Below are 20,708 nucleotides of genomic sequence, written 5' to 3'. Positions count from 1 at the left end.
AACCTTGTTTTAGAAATCAAAGAACTAGAATTTCAGGTTTTTTTGGTGTACATGCATGCATGTGTGTGTGTGTGTGCATGCATATGCACACGTACATGTTCTTTTTAACGTTCAGCTGGATAATTTCAAATCATAAATATGTTGTGTTTTGTATGGCATTTCAGATCAGAAATTAAAGGAAAAATATGCATCTATCTACTTGCAATGGGGATATTATATAATTGTTAAATATATCCAAGTGATTTGCCAAAAAGCCTGAAGTTTTGGCAGGAAAAGTCTTCTCAAAATGTGAAGTCATCTAAAGGGAGGGAGAGAACTGATCTGTGTAGATATTCATCTTTGGATGGTGATGAAGCTATAACATGATTGCAGTATATTGGTATTTATGCAAAATAGGAATGAGATACTCCATCTTATTAAGAAATAAGACTGAAACATACTTTTTGAGACTGGCCTTTGAGCTGATATTTTACATATGTTTTCCAGGGTGGTCCAGGACTCCGAGGACCAAAGGGCCAGAGAGGTGACCAAGGTCCAAAGGTAACTTGAGTTTATTTGCTTTTACTATGGGAGAGTTCTGGGGGGTGGTTTGTGGGGTTTTTTTGCTATTTATTCTACCCAACCCAAAACTTCCTTGGTATGGTAAAAATTGAGCCTAAAATCAGCCTCTTATTCATAGAGCCTCATTCTTCCTTGCTCCGAAGAGCCATCCATAACTTGAACGAAAGAAAACTTTCCAGCTCAAGAATGAAGCTTCCCAAGGCCACACTATTCTTATTTCATGAATATTTTCTGCCACATTCCTAACAAGCAGACTTTGCCACAACTGCCATAAGAATGGAACTTTAGTCTATAACACCTAGTTCCTGATCCCCATCACTCTCTGTGTCCCAAGTCTCCCATTTGAGTCCTGCCCTCTCTTTATGCAGGTGACTGACTACACTGACTTATACTGTGTGGAGCATTTCCTATTGAGCTATTTTCCCAGTTATTGTAACGATTTTGTACTGAAATGTCCTTAGTCACATCAGTCTCCCTAACAGCACATCTGAGTAAGAAGGTTATTCTGTTAGAGAGCCTTTAACCTTGAAATAGAACAAAAATAATTGGTTTACTTGGGGGACAAACCCACGACATTGATGAAATTATCACTGTTTCCTAAACAAATGAACTCAAAAGCTATTGACAAATCTTCCAGCTATTTATAAGGCTGGTAGCAGACAACTTAGGACTGCCCTTGATTTTTCTTAGGATTTGACCACGAATGTATCCCAAGTTAGAGATTAGATAGATAGATGTAGATGAATACATAGCTATGTAGATGGATAAATAGTTGAATGATCAATGATAGATTGATAGATGATTGACCAATAGATGATATAAATACAGATACAGATGTAGATATAGATATAAATATTATTTATTAAGCTCTTACTGTGTGCTAGGCACTATGCTAACTACTGAGTATACAAATAGAAAAAAACAAGACAATACCTGCCCTCAGAGAGTTTACATTCTATTGGGGTTCTAGAAAGCAGAGGGTGAAGGATGTTACTTGCACAGGGACATGGAGAGGGGCCCCAGGAAGGTAAGGCAAAAAGCTCTCTCATCAGAGTCAGTTATTTTAGTGAATCTAGCTCTTCTTTCTAAGTATGCTGAATTTTCTCATATTCTTCATATTGGAGAATTCTTACATGGGCTCAGTGTTGAAATCCACGTTTTTATATGGGTGAGATGAAAAGTGGTTATTTATTTTTTTTCATGCCGTGGCTCATAAATGTAGGATGTGAGATACTGAAAGGCAGAGACCGTGTCGTTTTGTTTCCCAAACGAGACACTTAAACACTGAAGAGAATTTAAACCCTAGCTCAAATTCCTCCTCATGAGGCCAACTTCCTCATTTTACAAGTGAGAAAACAGGCCCAAAGACTTGAAATGATTTGCCCAGAGTCACAAAGAGAATCGATGTCAGAACAAAGATTGAATCTTGGATCGTTGGACTCCAAATGCATTCATCGTTCCTTTGCCTCTTCTCCATAATCTCCCCTTACATTAATGAACTTCCCCCTTAGCCTTCAGGTAGTACTTTATTTTTGTGCTTCTTTAATACAGTGATCAAGTAATGCCGTTTCTTATAGAGAGCAATGAATTCTCGTGCAGTTCAATGAAAAAAAAACCAACTTTGGATTCAGAAGACGTGGACTCAAATCCTACTTGTTCCAAATGTGATGTTAAGCAAATCATTTGACATCTCTGGGTCTGTTGCTTCATTCGTAAAATGAAGAGGACAGATTAAATTACCTCTAAATTTGTGGTCCTATGACATTCTAGCCATTTTTGCTTATGTCTTGTTGCTCTCTAAAACTGTAAACTCCATATAAGCAGCAGCTAACTAATTAAATTTATTTATTTATCTTTCCCAGCACCGTGTACATAATAGACAAAATATAATCAAGGTTTGTAGAATGAATTAATGAATGGAGGAATTACAGAGAGAGATCCAGGAATTATTGGCCTATCATTTTCTCATTGATTTTAATTGAAATTCTAAATTATTAGCTCTGTAAAGCTCTGTTAAAAAAAAAAAAAGATCTCATATCAAAGCATTTAATTTACTACCTCAATGACTTCTTTCTACTCATCTCCAGGGACCAGATGGTCCTCGTGGAGAAACAGGTTCTCCAGGACCCCAGGGCCCCCCTGGCCCACAAGGACCAAGTGGACTTTCCATTCAAGGCATGCCGGTGAGTTGTATATGAATAAATATTACTGAGATGTCAGATTACTTTCTAGTGAATTATTAGTGGTGAAATCTATGTCTTACTAAGAGAGCTTCAGTCCTTCAATCTGTATTGAGGTACATTTGACAGTAATTTATGGAAGGTCATAGTCCTCATTCTGCGGCTGTTTCTCTAGTGTAATAGGGCAACATAGAGCAATATATGCACACATAGAGAATTTGCACAGGAAGTTTTGCAAGTGTGAGGAAAACCAAGTGAGATCTGCCTAATACGTCCTGCCTGTTAAACCAAGTACATAATGGCTGCAAAAGTGAAAAACATAAAATGCTATATAAAAATAAGTTCTTATTAATTAGCAGTTTTGATGGTGAAAGACAGCACATGTCTTCCATGGACTTACGGTTCTTGTCAATTTCCAATGGCATCCAAGTGAATTTTACCTGAATGGTAATACCCATCCAGTGGTTATTGTTCCCAATAGATTTAAACAAAGAGTTCCATGCTCTGAGAATCTGGCTGTTTCCTCAGAAAGGATTCATGTTACATTGAAACACATTAGATTCTACTTACTGCTCTCTGTGCCTCTCGCCTTAGCAGAGGTTCTTAACCTTTGTTTTGTGTCGTGGACCCCTTTGGCCATTTGGTAGTACTGATGGACCTTTGCTCAGAATAATGTTTTGAATGCATAAAATAAAATGACAAAATTAAAAAGGAAGCCATTTATACTGAAATATACTTATTAAAATTCTTATTAAACGTGTTCTATTTCATTCAAGTTCTGTTTATTTATATGTCCCAGGTTAAGAACCCTGCCTTATAGAAATCAAAATTATAATTCCTTATATGAATGGATTATTTTTTATAAAAATTGTTGCTATTTGTTGATTTTGAAACAGTTGTTTTTTAAATTTTTATTTATTTGTTTTTAGTTTTTAACATTCACTTCTATAAGATTTGGAGTTCTAAATTTTCTCCCCTTCCCTCCACTCCCCTTCCCAACATCACGTGCAATTTATTGTAGGTTATATACATGTACAATCAAACAATAGTTTTTTAAAGATTTGTATTGTAGCCACATCTGAGTGATAATTTGTTTGCTCATGGCACTGTTGCTCTGGCTACAACTTTTCCTTCTTGGAATATTCCTCCTATGGACCATACTTGGAAAACTACTTTTCTGTCTCCTGATAATACATGCCAGTTTATGTGAACAGTTTTCTTTATTTTGAATTATGTTTTCTTCACAACAACCCCGTGAGTCAGATATTATCTCTATCTGTATTGTAGAGAAGGAAACTGAGTCACAGGGAAGTTAAATGCATCTCCCCTGGTCACACATTCAGTAAGTATATGAGGCCACATTTAAACCCAAGTCTTCCAACTCCAGCCCAGTTCTATAGATAGCATTGTACTGTGCTGCTTCATATACTTCTAGCAGGAAAAACAAAAATTATATATCTTAATGAGAGGATTAGATTCAAAAGATAGTCAGTAGTTCAGTTGTTTATATCCCTCCTGGAAATCTGGGGACTTAGAATAGCTTAGACCTGGTTATTACATCTATATTTCCATGCTTACACTGTCCCTTTTTCTGGGTTGTATTAATGTCTATGGTATTTTCCCCCAAATACTTGTTATCCTTTCCTCCTTCAGCTATAATGATGATCTGTTGCTCTATGCCCTCACACTGTTCCTACACATCAACCTTTAAATTCTGTGTTTATGTTGGTATGAGGTCATTTATTTTAATATTTAACATAGTATGTGTATATTTAACATGGTATGTGCATATTGGTATGAATATGACCTAATGTTGACTAAGGAAGAATGGTTGGTGGGAAAAAACAGTATTTGAATTGACGAGTGTGTTTAATTCCAGGGAGCACCAGGTGAAAAAGGAGAGAAAGGAGATCTCGGTTTTCCAGGCGTACAGGTATTCTCTTTAATTCCTTGCTGTCAGCTTGAGAGACTTATGGAGAAAACGCAGTAGGCTTTTGAAGTGGGTTATGAGCTTGGAAAACAGTTTCTATTTTCAGTACAGTACTGCCTTAGCCCAAATTCATTTACCTTAAATTCTTTCTCCCCATGAGTCACATTGAAGCTCCTTACAATGAGCTAAGTAGGGGGTGGGGAGGATAGGGAGACATTTCTTTTCTATGAATCACAGTTATGTGCCCTGTTCCAAGTTCTAAAGACCTCTACCTTCACATCATCCCATCTCCTCTGAGGTTTTGAATTATTTCAGTGAAGCAAGTTGGGAGTATGATGGGTATATTGTTCATCTGACCTTTTTTTTTTGGTCCATAATTTTCTCAGGGTATTCCAGGGAATACTGGGTCACCGGGACGTGATGGTTCACAAGGTCAGAGGGTAAGAAAATGTTCAATATTTTGTAACAATGCTATTGTTATTTTTTTCAATACTACTCTTTTATTTTCCACAGAGAAGTCTACTTGAGGCAGGCAAATCTCTTTTCCACACACATCTTGTTTTTGCTCAGGCTCCTCCTGCCTCTCTTCTCCACCTATCATGTCCATAAAACAGTAAAACACCATATAAATATATTTAAGAGTGTTTCAAAAGTTAACCTCTTCAAATTCTTTTAAAAGCATATTTCACCATTCCTGATTTTATTAAAATGATTATACAGAACACAACCTAATCATAATTCATCATTCTGAGAATTAATTATGGTACTGTGTTACAATACAGTGAAACCATCAGGGACCATTTAGATTTAGGGATAAACACGATTACACTAAATGACTCCAGACTTCAACCTGTCTCTCTTCTTACCGCTTCCTATGTGTCTTGCTGTCTCTAACCCTTTGCATTATTTCATGCATAGCTGCTTGGATGAAAGCCAATTTGGATGAAAATCTTCACCTCTATCACAGTTATCCTGTGATGTGCATGGGCTTTGTGACAGCAATTTGCCAGTCAGGGATTTCTTTTTTTCTTTCTTTTTGAGAGAGCTGGGTACTTCCATATTCACCACTGTATTCCATATGTCTAAGTGACTTCATGACAAGAAATCTCATCTCTCGAATAGACATTTAGAATAAGACATACATCTTCAGACATGGTCAAAGTGTTGACTTGTGTTGCTTGACTATGCTTTTTTATTACAAGGGAGGGCTTCAACAGGAGAAGGACTGAATCAGTAAGAAGTGGCAAAGATTAAAGACATTACTAAAGAAATTTGTAAATGCAAAAGAAAAAAAGTCCAACAAGACAATTGTGCCACTTCTTTATTAAATACATACTTTAAATATGTTTAATATATAGTTTAATTAATGTCTACTATAGACTGGTGCTAACTTGTGAGACTTAATGTATCATTTCATGGCAGATTTTGAAGTTCTTTCTCTTTGAAAATAATGAAACATGAAATTAAATAAATACATTAAATTTATGTTAAATGTATACTTTTAAAAACTACAGAAAAAGCCTTATCTTTGGATAAATGAGCGTGTTGCTAAATATAAATACTGTCCAGAGACTAAATAAGATGTCTGGACAAGATAACAGGAAATCTGCCCATCAATACATTCTTTAAATTTATTAATAGCTAGAGCAGTGAATGTCGGCAGAGAGAAGTCTGAGCAAGGGAGTTGGTGTTCTTTGTTGCTGGCCCACCATCAGTTGTCACTGGCCCCAGATGGTCAGTGGCCTGTTTATTTTATTAAATTCTTCTATAATAAGTGACAATCAATTTCAATTCATTTAAAAGAAATGCATTTGATATTTTCTGGTATATTTGATACAGCTTTGGACATTTAGGTAGGGATTAACTAAAAGTCTCCAGTTCTTTTCTCAAACAAATATTACCTTTAAATCAGGATTAATGCTCTTGTCAAGGAATAGGAATTTATTGGGATGGAAAGTAGAGTTTATTGTGTCCCTATGAAATTAGTTTGGTTTTAAAAATCATTTAACATGTCTTAAATCTCAGTGTGGTCCCTGTTCCCCAAACTGAATTAATCCAGTCTGTACATAAACCCAAGTGAATATTTCCAAAGGAGAAATGCTGTAAAGGTGAGATTTATGGAATTTTCTTGTACATGTGGTATGAGAATCTAAATGAATTTATATGTTTTGGCAAAGGCTGCAGGCGAGGCTCCTGAGTAGTAACATGCTTAGATTCTTCCATGAGCCCTGAGGTGCTGAAAACTACAATCCACAAGTTTCATTCACTTAATTTATTTGTCAACTATTAAGACTAGTGCTGATGAAGAATCGCCCAATCTGACTTGTGGGATTTGTTGCTGGATCATTTCATGTCAGAATTTGACATTCTTTTTTCTTGGAAACCTGTTACATCAACAGGGAATTCCTGCAAAGGTTGGGAACCCAGGAGAGTGGCAAAATATGTTTTTATATATAGAAATGAAAGTTTTAGAGCTCTAACAAAGTAAATAGAAGAATAAAAAGCAGTATCACTGAGATTCCTCTCCTCCCCCACCCCCATATTTGTCAACTTAGAAATAAAACTTTCAAGGTGATTCCAATTCCCATTTTGAAAAATTCTGGAAACTCAGATTTGTTGTTCTGGCAGAGATTACCTCCTTCAAGAATTAGGGTGGAAGGTCACATCTCTACTCTATGATCTTGGGCAAGTCATTTAATACTTTTGGACCCAAGATTCCTCCTTTATAAATGAGGGAATTGTGCTAATTGAGCTCCTTAAAATCCCTTCCAGTGGTACAATTTATGATTTTTTTATCTAAGTAATGAATTCTTTGGATAAGATCCTTGAAAGAAGGAGCCTTCAACCAATATTGGTTAAGGTAAAAGAGCATAAGAAAAGAGAAGCAATTATACTTTCTAAGTGCTTTGTTTTTTTTCATGTAACATATTTTTTATTGCTGTCTTCTGATTCTTATATCATCATAGTTATCCCAAGTATCCCTCCTCCACCCCTCCCAGAGAGCCATCCCATATAACAAATAGTAGTTTTTAGAAAAAAAAGATGAACATAACTGATCGATACAGTGAAAAATCCTGAAAAGATGTGCAATATATAACATCTGTGGATCTTCCCACCTCCACAAAGGGGTAGGCTGGGGGGATCCTCTCATATCTCTTCATTGGAGTCCTTCTTGATCTTTATAATCTTGTTACATTCACTTTTTTTAGTGTGTATCTGTTCTTCCATTTACACAGTTCTATTTATTGTGCGTATTGCTTTCTTGGCTTTGATGCCTTGACTCTGCACTTCATATATATCTTTCCATGCTTCTTTGTATTCACCATACACATCGTTTCTTGCTGCTTAGCAATATTCCATTCCATTCATCCACCACAATTTGTTTAGGCCATTCTCCAATCAATAGGCACCTACTTTGGTTCCATCCTTTGCTATCACAAGAAGTGCTGCTATAAATATTTTGCTGTATACAGGATCTTTCTTCTAAATACTTTGTGTAGAGCCATTTGTGGCCATTTTAAAAAAATAGCTGCTTAAAGTATATACTATGAGTAGGATGAAAGCCAGAGTAGAATGAAAGGAAATCGAGAACCCAAGCTAATGAAAATGAGGTAACAAAAAGACTGAGAAAAATTTTAATGTACTTTGCCTCTTGTTTTAAAAAAAAAATTATGGGACTATCCATGTATTTGCTGTAAAATGATAGTGAATGTGTTCTTTTTTACATGCAGAATAGACCTGTAAGTAGGACTTATTTCACTTATGCCCCCCCCCCCAAAAAAAAGACAGTTGGAGGGGCAAGAGGGGGTGGAAGCGGCACAGAGGACAACTTGCCTTCTGGTCAAATAACCCCAAAAGAAATGTCTTCTAGCCTTCATCTCATGAAGGTGCGGGTTGGAGAAGGTAGGTCAGAGGAGGAACACCAAGTACTTGGGGCTCTCTGCTGGAGGCCACAGGGAACTCAGATCAGAAGAGGATCATAAGTCAAGGTACAGAAACAGATGTAGCCATGGGGAGGAAGGTTGACCTTCAAGTGGGCAAGTGCCTACTGGAGAGGAAATCTCTCTCCCTGCCTAAGTCAGTGCCCATTTGTGTTGTTCTAATTATGGCCCCGAAACAGAATAATAAAGAAAGGCATGTGGCTGCCCAGAATAGATGAAGGTAGCGTCAAGTCAATCTTATTTGAAGTCTGAGTAGGTGGCCACCAAAGTGGTATGATTTCTTCTATTGGTTCTTCATTACTCATTCCTTTTTAGCAACTAATGATAATTGCTAGAATGTACATGTTATATGGGGACTGGCGGAGGGAAAGGGTTAGAATGGTACTGGCTCTTAACATCTGAACACATTTTAAATGTGTTTAGTTCATCATATTTTTTTAGCCATTTAACAAATCCAGGAGGGAAGGAATAAAGGAGAGATGAGTTTTGATGAGGCAACTAGGAGGCACAATGGTTAGTCAACCACAAGCCTTTATTAAGTGCCTACTATGTTCCATGCACTGTGCTAAAGGCTGGAGAAACAAAGAAAGGAAAAACAAAACAAGCAAACAAAAAATAGTCCCTGTTCTCAAGGAGCTCACAGTTTAATGGGTGAGACAGCATGCAAACAACTATGTGCAAACAAGATATAAACTGGATGAATTAGAGATAATCTCAGAGGAAAGGCCCTAGCGTTAAAGGAGGATCAGGAAAGGCTTCTTGCAGAAGTGGGACCTTAGCTGAGACTTGAAGGATTCCAGGGCAGCCAGGAGGGAGAGAGGAGAGAAGGAATAACAGTCATGGAGGGACAGCCAATGAAACTGCATGGGAGGTAGCACATGGAGTCTCTTAGGCAGGGAACAGCAAGGAGACTGTTCATTTGGTTGCAAAGTATATGGAGGGGATTCAGGTAGAAGAAGTTTGGGAAGGTAGGAAGGGGCAGGTAATGAAGGGCTTTAAAAGCCAAATAGAGGATTTTATGTTTAATCTTGGAAGTAATGGGGAGCCACTTGAGTTTATTAAATAGGGAAGTAATATGGTCAGACCTGTGCTTTAAGAAGATGCATTTGACAGCTGAGAGGAGGTTGGAATGGAAAGGAAAGAGCCCAGACTGAGAGACTAAACAGCAGGCTATTACAATAGTCTTAAAGTGATATGACGAGGGCCTGCACCAGGGCAGTGGTGGCAGTGTCAGAGGAGAAGAGGGGGCATAGATTCTAAAGGTGGAATCTACTGGACTTATTAACTGACTGGATTATGGAAGGTGCGAGTGTGAGGAGTCAAAGATGATACCTAGGTTATGAACCCGGGAGGATGGTGGTACCCTCAGCAGTAATGAAGGTGAAGTGGAAGAGAATAAGCATTAATTAATTAGTTGATTAAGGTACTACAGTACTAAGTGCTTTACAAATATTCTCTCATTTGATCCTCACAATGAACTTGGGATTTAAGTGCTTTTACCTTATCCATTTTATAGTTGAGGAGACTGACACAGACCGAAGTTAAGTGACTTGCTCAGGGTCACACAGCTAGTAAGTATCTGATGCAAGATTTGAATTCAGGTTTTCCTGATTCGAAGCCCAGCACTGCACCACCAGCTACTTAGGGAAATTAGAAAGAGAGGAGAGTGTGGAGGGGAATGATAAATAATTCATTTTCATACTTGAGTTTAAGATGTCTTAAGGCCAACTAGGTGGTACAGTGAATAGAATACCAGGCCTGAAGTCAGGAGGGCTTGAGTTCAAATCCTGTCTCAGACACTTATTAGTTGTGTGACCTTGGACAAATCACTTAACTCTTTTTGCCTCAGTTTCCTTGTCTGTAAAATGAACTGGAGAAGGAAATGGCAAACCACTTCAATATCTTTGTCAAGTCTGTCTCTCTCTCTCTCTCTCTCTGCCTCTCTCTCTGTCTCTCTCTCGCTCTCTTCCTCCCTCTCTCTCCCTCTTTTGTCAATGACTTGAAGGAGTGCATTTTAAGAGAAATGGAGTGCCCAAACCATACATACCCAGAGTCAGAAAGAATAGGGACAGAGAGTAGGCTTTTAAAAATGCATTTGATTCATAAGTCATTTTTCTACCACCCAGTCACCCCAACACTAATGTAGCTGACATTTATTTTTTGTTGTTGTTATTTTGTTTTATTTCTTCTTTTTTAATTCCATACTTTATTTGATATTTTTTTAGTTTTCAGCATTGATTTCCACAAGATTTTGAGTTACAAATTTTCACCCCATTTCCACCCTCCCCGCCTCCAAGATGGCATATATTCTGATTACCCCATTCCCCAGTCAGCCCTCTCTTGTATTATCCCCCTGCCCCTCCCCCCATCCTTTTCCCCCTTACTTTCTTGTAGGTAAGATAGATTTCTGTGCCCCATTGCCTGTATATCTTATTTCCCCATCGCATGCAAAAACAACTTTTTTTTGAGCATCTGCTTTTAGAACTTTGACTTCCAAATTCTCTCCCTTCTTCCCTCCCCACCTACTCTCCCTAGGAAGGCAAGCAATTCAACACAGGCCACACATGTATCATCATGCAAAACACTCCCATAAATAGTCATGTTGTGAAAGACTGACTATATTTCCCTCCATCCTATCCTGTCCCCTTTATTCAATTTTCTCCCTTGACTCTGTCCCTTTTCAAAAGTGTTTGCTTTTGATTACTTCTTCCCCCTATCTGCCCTCCCTTCTATCGTCCCCCATTTTTATTCCCTTCCCCCTACTTTTATGGGGAGTAAGATGCCTGATTGAGTGTGTATGTTATTCCCTCCTCAAGTCAAATCCCATGAGAACAAGATTCACTTATTCCTCCTCACCTGCCCCTTCTTCCCTTCCAATGAACTGCTTTTTCTTGCCACTTTCATGTGAGATAATTTACCCCATTCTATCTCTCCCTTTCTCCCTCTCTCAATATATTTCTCTCTCATCCCTTAATTTTTTTAGATATCATCCCTTCATATTCAACTCACCCTGTGCCCTCTGTCTATGTATATGTATATTCCCTTCAACTACCCTAATACTGACAAAGGTCTAATGAATTATACACATCATCTTTTCATGTAGGAATGTAAGCAAAACAGTTCTACTTTAGTAAGTCCCTTATGATTTCTCTTTCTTGTTTACCTTTTCATGCTTCTCTTGATTCTTGTGTTTGAAAGTCAAATTTTCTATTTAGCTGTGGTCTTTTCATTGAGAAAGCTTGAAAATCCTCTATTTTATTGAAAATCCATATTTTGCCTTGGAGCATTATACTCAGTTTTGCTGGGTAGGTGATTCTTGGTTTTAATCCTAACCCCTTTGACCTCCAGAATATCATATTGCAAGCCCTTCAATACCTTAATGTGGAAGCTGCTAGATCTTGTGTTATCCTGATTGTGTTTCCACAATACTCAAATTGTTTCTTTCTGGCTGCTTGTAGTATTTTCTCCTTGATCTGGGAGCTCTGGAATTTGGCAACAATATTCCTGGGAGTTTTCTTTTTGGGATCTTTTAAAAGAGGCGATTGGTGGATTCTTTCAATTTGTATTTTACCCTCTGGCTTTAGAATATCAGAGCAGTTCTCCTTGATAATTTCTTAAAAGATGATGTCTAGGCTCTTTTTTTGATCATGGCTTTCAGGTAGTCCAATAATTTTTAAATTATCTCTCCTGGATCTATTTTCCAGGTCAGTGGTTTTTCCAATGAGATATTTCACATTGTCTTCCATTTTTTCGTTCCTTTGCTTCTGTTTTATAATATCTTGATGCCTCATAAAGTCACTAGCTTCTACTTGCTCCAGTCTAATTTTTAAGGTAGTATTTTCTTCAGTGGTCTTTTGGACCTCCTTTTCCATTTGGCTAATTCTCCCTTTCAAGCATTCTTCTCCTCATTGGCTTTTTGGAGCTCTTTTGCCATTTGAGTTAGTCTATTTTTAAGGTGTTATTTTCTTCAGTATTTTTTGGGTCTCCTTTAGCAAGTCATTGACTTATTTTTCATGATTTTCTTGCATCACTCACATTTCTCTTCCCAATTTTTCTTCTACTTCTCTAACTTGCTTTTCCAAATCCTTTTTGATCTCTTCCATGGTCTGAGACCAATTCATATTTTTTGGAGGCTGTTGATGTAGGCTCTTTGACTTTGTTGACTTTTTCTGGCTGTATGTTTTGATCTTTGTCACCAAAAAAAGATTCAGTAGTCTGCATCCTTTTTTGCTGCCTGTTCATGTTCCCAGCCAACTACTTGACCTTTGAGCTTTTTGTCAGCGTATGACTGTTTGTAGAGTAGAGAGTACTTTGTCCCAAGCTTTAGGGGCTGTACTGCTGTTTTCAGAGCTACTTCTACACAGCAAGCTCTGCCACACCAACGCTCCTCCTCCCCCAAGAACCACTCTGATCAGCTGCTTAATTCCTTCCACCAGGTGGGCCTGGGGCTGAAGCAACCATAGCTGGAGCTCTGGAAGCAGCCCCAGAGCTTCACCACTTCGGTGCCCCCAGGGCTGGGGTCAACCCCGCACTCCTTTCACTCCAATCCAGCAGTTTTTCCTGCTATCCTGCTTTGTTGTCTTTGGCATTTGTGGGTTGAGAAGTCCGGTAACTGCCACAACTCAGTGATTCAGGGCCCTATTACCTGTTCCACCCAGCTCCCAGTCTGGTTGGTCCTGGTGCGGCCCACACTGGGCTGTGCTCTGCTCCACTCCCAACTCCATGCAATAGACCCTTCTCAGAGAACATCCAGGCTTTCCTGGGCTGGAGCCCTGCTTCCCTCTGCTATTTCATGGGTTCTGCAGCTCCAGAATTTGTTCAGAGCCATTTTTTACAGGTATCTGGAGGGACCTGGGGGAGACCTTAAGCAAGTCCCTGCTTTCCAGCCACCATCTTGTCTCCACCGCATAGCTGACATTTATAAAATGCTTTCAGGTTTGCAAAGCTCTTTTGTAAAACTCACAATAACACTGTAAGGTATAGATATTATTTTCCCTGCTTTACAGATAAAGAAACCAAGGTTGAGAAATTAAATGACTGGTACATAGAGTCACATAGCAAGAGTCATAAGTGTGAATTGAAGCCAGATGTCAAATCCAGCTCTCTAGGACAGAGTTATGGCCAATAAGTGGTACAGAGGAAAGGGCAATGTACTTAGATTTTGAGAAGCTGTGTTCAGTCCTCCTCTGCTCCTTCTTACCTGTGTCACTTTGAGTAGATCACTTAATGTCTCTGTACCCCTATTTTCTCATCTGTAAAATGAAGGTAAAGGTAGAACCAGAAGGTGCCTCATGGCTCTAAATCCATGATTCTTCCCAGGCTCTAGCTTTTCTCATTGACACTCTCCAGCTAGCATCATCACCATAACTAGAATGGAAACCAAAAGCAAGCAGCTTTATTTTGGGGGTGGGGGTGGGGAGTCAGTTTCAATGTTGCCTCCTAATTAATCCAAGAAAAAGGAGGGATCATTTTAAAAAATTCTTCTCCTTAAACAGAGAATATGTTTTCTTCATATCCCTAGTTTATTCTGGCTTTTAGCAAGGGGAATCTGTGACTTTTTGGGCAGCTCACATTCTCCCCCAGCCTTGGAGCCATAAACAGGACATAGCTCAGGCCAGCCCAATTTTTGGTAAAATCAAATCCAGCAAAAGCTGGACTAATTCAATGAACACGTTTCATACTCTTTCTGGGAAGCCAGTAGACCACAGTGCAAGGTCCACATTTGAAAAAAAGCAGCAATGCAAATCCACATTTAATATGGGTTTGGAGCTCCAGTTCATCTTTTGAGCCATTACAACTAACTGACCATAACTTCTGTCTGCCTCATCCTTTTCCACTATAAATCTATGTACCTCCTCACTCTCTCCCTCTACTTCTTTTCCCTCCTGTTCGTGGCTCTGGGCTGTCACTAAGTGATTCTGAAATTGCCCAGTTCTTGACCATAGTCTCTCTGCTTTCCCATTTCTCCTTCCTATGTATAAGATGTAGCTCAGGATTAGGAAGGGCAGTGAGTATAAAGAGGTTCAGAAAGTCCTGGAAAATCTGTCCTCACACTTAGATAAGGTTCAGTCTTCTTCACATCCATTAACTGTGTATGAAGCTTTCCAAGCTTAAACTTTTAAAAATCTTTCCTTGTTTAAGACCACACATTTCTAAAGTAATGCTTGCTATGTAAATAATACATTAAAAGAAAGCCAAGCTTGAGAGGATTTCAGCTTTTCTTCTTATAGTTGACTGGATATGAAATAGTATAGTATTGTCCCATATTAACTTGGGTAAGCTTAGGTCTTTACCCATATGAATGTAAACTTTTTGAAGATGGAGCCCTGTCATACTTCTTTACAATACCCAAAACCTAACATGTCAAGTAGGAAGAGTAAACATTAAATACATCATAGGCTAATTGTGAAATAATAGAGAGGAGAAAAACTTTTCTATTGTGGTAAATATTAATTGCATTGTGGTAATGTGTTAAATGTATTGTGGTAAGATTAATTGTAAAAGGGAGCTTGCAACATATTTCCTTATCATATGGGTGTAATATAAACAAAGAATATATTCATGTATTCCATTCTATCAGATATGAGGCAGGATTGAAATGAACTTTAAAGGTTGGACTCAAGTCAGATATCTGGTTTTAATTCCCATATTAAATGCTGAGTTATTACCATAGTGATGTTTAAAAAAATATTAGTCAAATATAAATTCCCTCTTCATGATAATACTCTTGGATATATTTCTTCTCATCTCCTTTCCTTCCCCCTCTGTACTTCTCTCTCCTCTTCTCACCTCTTTTCCCTACTTCACTCTCTTCTCTCCTATTCTCCCCTTCCCTCTCGTAATCCTACCTCCTCCAACCTTTTAGAAATGTGATGTTTAATTCACAGTGCTAGTTGGTAAAATCATTGATTTTTCTCTCTATTGAGTTTGGATGAGTTTTATAACTTTGTAGTAAAACCCATGCCCACAATCAGCCAAGTTGGTTGTAATCATGATTATCGCAAAAATTCTCGTTTCTAAAGGACTTTACTTAACAAGTTTGTGAAGCAGGAAGCACAAATACCATTATTTCCATTTTACAGATGACAAAGCAGGGATTCAGGTTGAGTGACTTAACCAGGATCAAATAACTAATCGGTTGTGTGATCAGAACTTAAACCCAGTCCTTCCAACCTTAAGACTAATGATCTTATTTTCTTGTACATGTGGTATAAGTAATTAAATGAATTTATATGTTTTGGCCAAAGACTTGGGCCAGTGAACAGGTTATGCCATAGAATGTGATGGAATGCTATCATGCTGTTAGGAAGAACAAAGTCGATAGTTTCAGAAAACCTGGAAATACTTCTATGAACTGATACAACATGAAGTAACAGTAATATTATAAAGATAATGAGCTTTGAAAGACTTGGTCTAATCTACACAATGACCACAATTCCAAAGAATTCATGATGAAATGTGCTATCCACCACCAGAGAAAGAACTGAGGATCTCAGAGTGAAAATTGAAGCATAATTTCTTCTTTCCCACTCTTTCATTATTTTTTTTGACATGGCTAATATGAGAATTTGTTTTGCGTAACTATACATATTTGTAATGGATTCTCTTCTTCTTGCCTTCTCACTAGGTGGGGGAGAGAAAGAGGGGAGGAAAAGAATTCAGAATGAAAATTAAATAAAACTGAATTTTATAAAAGGTTTGGGCCAGGCTTCCAAGATCATGGAGATTCTTCCATAAGCCCTGAGGCTTTCTGAACATGACAATTCTAAAAGCATTATTCACTTAGTTTATTTGTTAACCATAGAGACTGGTGCTGATGAAGAATCCCCTAAACTGATTTGTAGGATTTGTCACTGGATCATTTTACACCAGAATTTGAAATTCTTTCTCTTTCAAAACCATTATATTGACAGGGAATTTTTGTAAATGTAGGGTCCTAGAAGAGTCGCAACATGTTTTCTTTCTATAGGATTTAAAGTTTGGGAACCATAATAGACCAAGGAGAAATATAATCACTATAGACTAATGATTCTTGGGGTCTTAAGTTTCACAAGAGTAAAGACAGCTGTGAGATTTTTGATGACTTAAGACTTCTTATGGATTCTGGCTAAGTAGAACAGTAGCTGGAAATTGTTCTTTCATTGGATATGTCCAGTGGTCAGAATTTTATGCTTGATGACTCTCACCCTGCTCTATTTGGCAATGGATACACTATGTGAACTTCACTTTGAAAGTGAGGAGTTATCTTCCTCCAACCCCAACACCTGCTTCTTTATATAGAATATATGCTATAAAACAAAGGTGTGTCGATTTGACCCTGGGATCTTGAATCCCAAGATCCTCAGAGCCAGTGGAGCACAGGCTTTGGCAGGTGCTCTCAAGTTGGGAAAGGCTTCAGGCACAGGCTGACTGATGAACTATGTCTGATGCCCAAGGACCAGCTTAGCTAAGTATGGAGAGATTCATCAACAGAGCACTGACAGAAAAGATGCTAAAAATCACCTTACATTTTTTAGATTTTTTAAGAACATTAATTTAGCTCCTAATACTGTTTTATATGACATGTCTTTCCAGTGACAAATAAGTTGAAAGACTTATCACTGTAGGAATGGAATTACATACATAGTGACATTCTCACTTGCAGAGGTGGCTTCATTGTGAGCTCAAAGAGAAACATTTCCAACCTATGAGGCTGGCACTATAGCTGTCATCTTCGTTTCCCTCCTGCCAGAACCTGAATTCTAAAACACACACACACACACACACACACACACACACACACACACACACTCCTGGGCTCCATTGGTGAGCTTTTGCCATATTCCTCAGGCCTTCATATCACTTCTTTCTCTCTCTAGTATCTCCTCTCCATCTCCACTTTTGTTATCTTCCCCCATTAGAATGTTAGTTCTTTGTGGACAGGGACTGTTTTACGTCCTTGTATCTGTATCCCCACCGCTAAGCAAAGTGCCTGGCACATGGTAGGCACTTAGTAAATGCCTTATCATTCATTCATTTGGGGAGGCTATTTGGTCCTCCCACTTTGCAATATTTGTGATGAGCATAAGAAAAAAGGTCAACACGAAGATGATCACAACTTATGAGACAATATCTATTACAGGGAATTAAGAATCTTCCAGGTTCCTCTAAATCAAATCAGTATATATCTTGATACTTGGAGAATTCAAAGCAATATGGGCACAGTGGAGGACAGTGGAAAATACGGTGCAGAATCAAGAAATAGGAGAGGCTGAAAGTTTCAAAGACTACCAAGGAGCTTAAATATTCTCCTTCAGTTTCATGCCATGGGATTCATGTCTGTCTACAAAGTCTACCAATTTTAAAAATTCAACAAGCATTCATTAAGTTCCATTATGTGCAGAGTACTGTGCCCAGCACAGGAAGAGATGTCGTTATGTTGATTTAGTTGCATCCAACTCTTTATGACCCCATTTGGGGTTTTCTTGGCAAAGATATTGGAGTAGTTTGCCTTCAGCTCATTTTATAGATGAGGAAACCGAGGTAGATAAGGTTAAGTGACTTGCCCAGGGTCACACAGCTAGGGTCTGAGGCTGGATTTGAACTCAGGTCCTTCTGATTCCAGGCTAGCACTCTGTCCCCTGCACCACTTAGCTGCCTGTACTGGAAGAGATACACTGCTTAAATAATGTACAGTTATCCCTTCCATTTCACAGGGGTTAGTGATCTGGAAAATCTGCATAAAATTTTTTGGTCCTCCCTTCTCACCAGAGACAAAATCTCAAGTATTATGGTATTAAAAGGTAGAATATGGTGATATTATATGATACTATACGTAAATTTTATGTATTTCTGGGTTTCTAAACTTTTTCTGTATCTTCTGGTGGTCTTCATGTGCCATCTGTGGTTTCCTTGAAAGTCCCCCAAAACACCCATTTAATTTCTTATGCTGACCTGAAATATATTAAAACTGCAATGGGAAAAGTTGAGATGTGAAAGGGATAACTGTATAGTTTTTATCCTTATGTAGCTTACAGCCTAATAAGGACATATGATACAAAAACCAGATAATGTAAAATATTACATGATAAGTTTCTTAAAGTTGTTAAAAGCAAAGTGACAATTGAGATCTGAAGGGCCAGATCATTGCCAACCATGAGGATGAAGCAAGACTTCATTGAGGAGGGAGCATTTGACTTGTTCTTTAGAGGATGGATAGAAATTCAGCAGGTAAGAGCAGAAAGAGATACAGAAGGGCATACAGACAAGCAAGGAAGAGTTGGAAACTACCATATTAAATTGAGTTCCACAAAATAAAACAATGGGAGCATATGGAAAACTTGAACAACATGATGGAGGTAAGAAAGCACAGAAAGCATTGGAAAGGTGGGGTGAGACCAGTATTATTTAGTTTGAATGGAATATGGAATGTGTGAAGGAGACTAATAATCAATTATTGGAAACCAAGGGCAGCACCAGGTTGCAGACTCTTAGAATGCCAAGCAAAAGAGTTTGAACTTTATTCAATAAGCAATAGGTAGCTATTAAAGATTGTTCAGCCGAGGAGTAACCATGATCTGACCTATTCCTAAGGAAAAGTTTATCTGGAAGCAAAATGAAGGAAGGATTAGAAAAGTGAGAGAATGGCTATGGAAAAATCTTTTATAAAATTTTTATAGTAGTCTAGGTGGGTGTTACCAAGCACCTGTAAAGTCATATAAAAGGCTCCTTCTGGAACTTAAATCCCCTCTACAAAACACTGAAAATGATTATCTATACAGATCCCTGCTGCCTTCCACTAGACAGAGACCTTCTTCAATAATGATGCATTGATGATTACTCTTTGTGCTCAGACAGGCATTCAATCAATTCCAAATCCTCTTTACTGTACTATAGTCTAACCCTAATTTTCCATCTTATCTACAAGACAGCATGAAGGACTTCATCAAAGGCCTTGGTAAAATCTGGGAATACTACATTTATTGCATTCCCTTGATCTACCAATCTAGAAGCTTTGTCAGTCAAGAAAATGAAGTTAATCTATCTTGATCTGTTCCCTGATGAAGCCATGTTGGCCTTTTGTGATCACGGCTTCCTTTTCTAAGTGTTTGCTAACTGTCCTTTTAATAATACATTCTTTTTGCCAAGAGACAGTCAAATTCACTGGTGTATGGTTTATAACAGAGGTGTCAAATACATGGCAGCCCACAACACTCTAGAGTATGGCCCAAACCATGTTAAAATGTAATTGGGAAATAGTTAGCAAAATAAATAAAAATACAATAACATATAGATAAGATCGGGGCAGTTAGATGGTGCAGTGGATAGAGCACCAGGCCTTGAGTCAGGAAGACTTGTCTTTCAGTTCAAATCTGGCCTCAGACACTTACTAACTGTATCACCCTGGGCAAATCACTTAACCCTGTTTCCCTCAGTTTCTTCATCTGTAAAATGAACTGGAGAAGGAAATGGTAAACCACTCCATTATCTCTACCAAGAAAATCCCAAATGGGGTCTCAAAGAGTCAAACGTGACGGAAATGATTGAACAAAAACAAGATAGATAACATTAGTTCTGAAATGAAGCCAATATGTGACCCACAGGGATTCTTATGTATCATTCAGTAGCCCTAGATTCTATTTGAATTTGACACCCTTTTTTGAAAATCAAGACAACATTTGCCTTTTCCCAGTCCTGTGACATCTTTCCCATTCTTGACAGTCTTTCAAAAGTCACTTCCAGTGGCTCAGCAATCACATCACCATTTCTTTCAGTGTTCATGTATGTTATTCATCTGGACTTAATGAATAACTTAATGAATAACTCATCAAGAGCAGCCTAGTGCTCACTTCCCTTATTCCCTTACATACAAGGCTGAAGAGTTTGGAATTTACCCCATAGACAACTGGTAGCATTTGAGGTTTTGTGAACAGGAAAACCACTTAGTTAGAGCTGTAGATTTGGGAGATTATTTTGACATCTGAGGAAAGGACAGATTGCAGATGGGAAGCTTTAGAAGCAGAGAGATCAGTCAAGAGGCCATTGACACAGTCTAGACAAGAGGTGATGAGGGCTTAAGAAATGATACTAAGTGATAGTGGTGTTGTGAGTGCCAGA

The 20,708-nt window shown here is 38.2% G+C and overlaps 1 protein-coding gene across 2 annotated transcripts in view; it reads left to right on the top strand.

Moving 5' to 3' along the window:
• COL14A1 (collagen type XIV alpha 1 chain) overlaps window positions 1–20,708 on the top strand; it is a 254,847-nt gene that overhangs the window by 183,242 nt on the left and 50,897 nt on the right. For both annotated transcript variants that reach the window (XM_036760560.1, XM_036760567.1), the window contains exons 37-40: window positions 487–540; window positions 2,649–2,744; window positions 4,621–4,674; window positions 5,058–5,111. In XM_036760560.1, the coding sequence (XP_036616455.1) occupies window positions 487–540; window positions 2,649–2,744; window positions 4,621–4,674; window positions 5,058–5,111 (258 nt within the window). The remainder of the gene's footprint in view (window positions 1–486; window positions 541–2,648; window positions 2,745–4,620; window positions 4,675–5,057; window positions 5,112–20,708) is intronic.

This window comes from Trichosurus vulpecula, chromosome 1, assembly GCF_011100635.1.
Source record: "Trichosurus vulpecula isolate mTriVul1 chromosome 1, mTriVul1.pri, whole genome shotgun sequence".
Taxonomy (NCBI): Eukaryota; Metazoa; Chordata; class Mammalia; order Diprotodontia; family Phalangeridae; genus Trichosurus; species Trichosurus vulpecula.
Note: the sequence above shows the minus strand (reverse complement) of the source record. Positions and strands in the feature narration are given on the sequence as shown.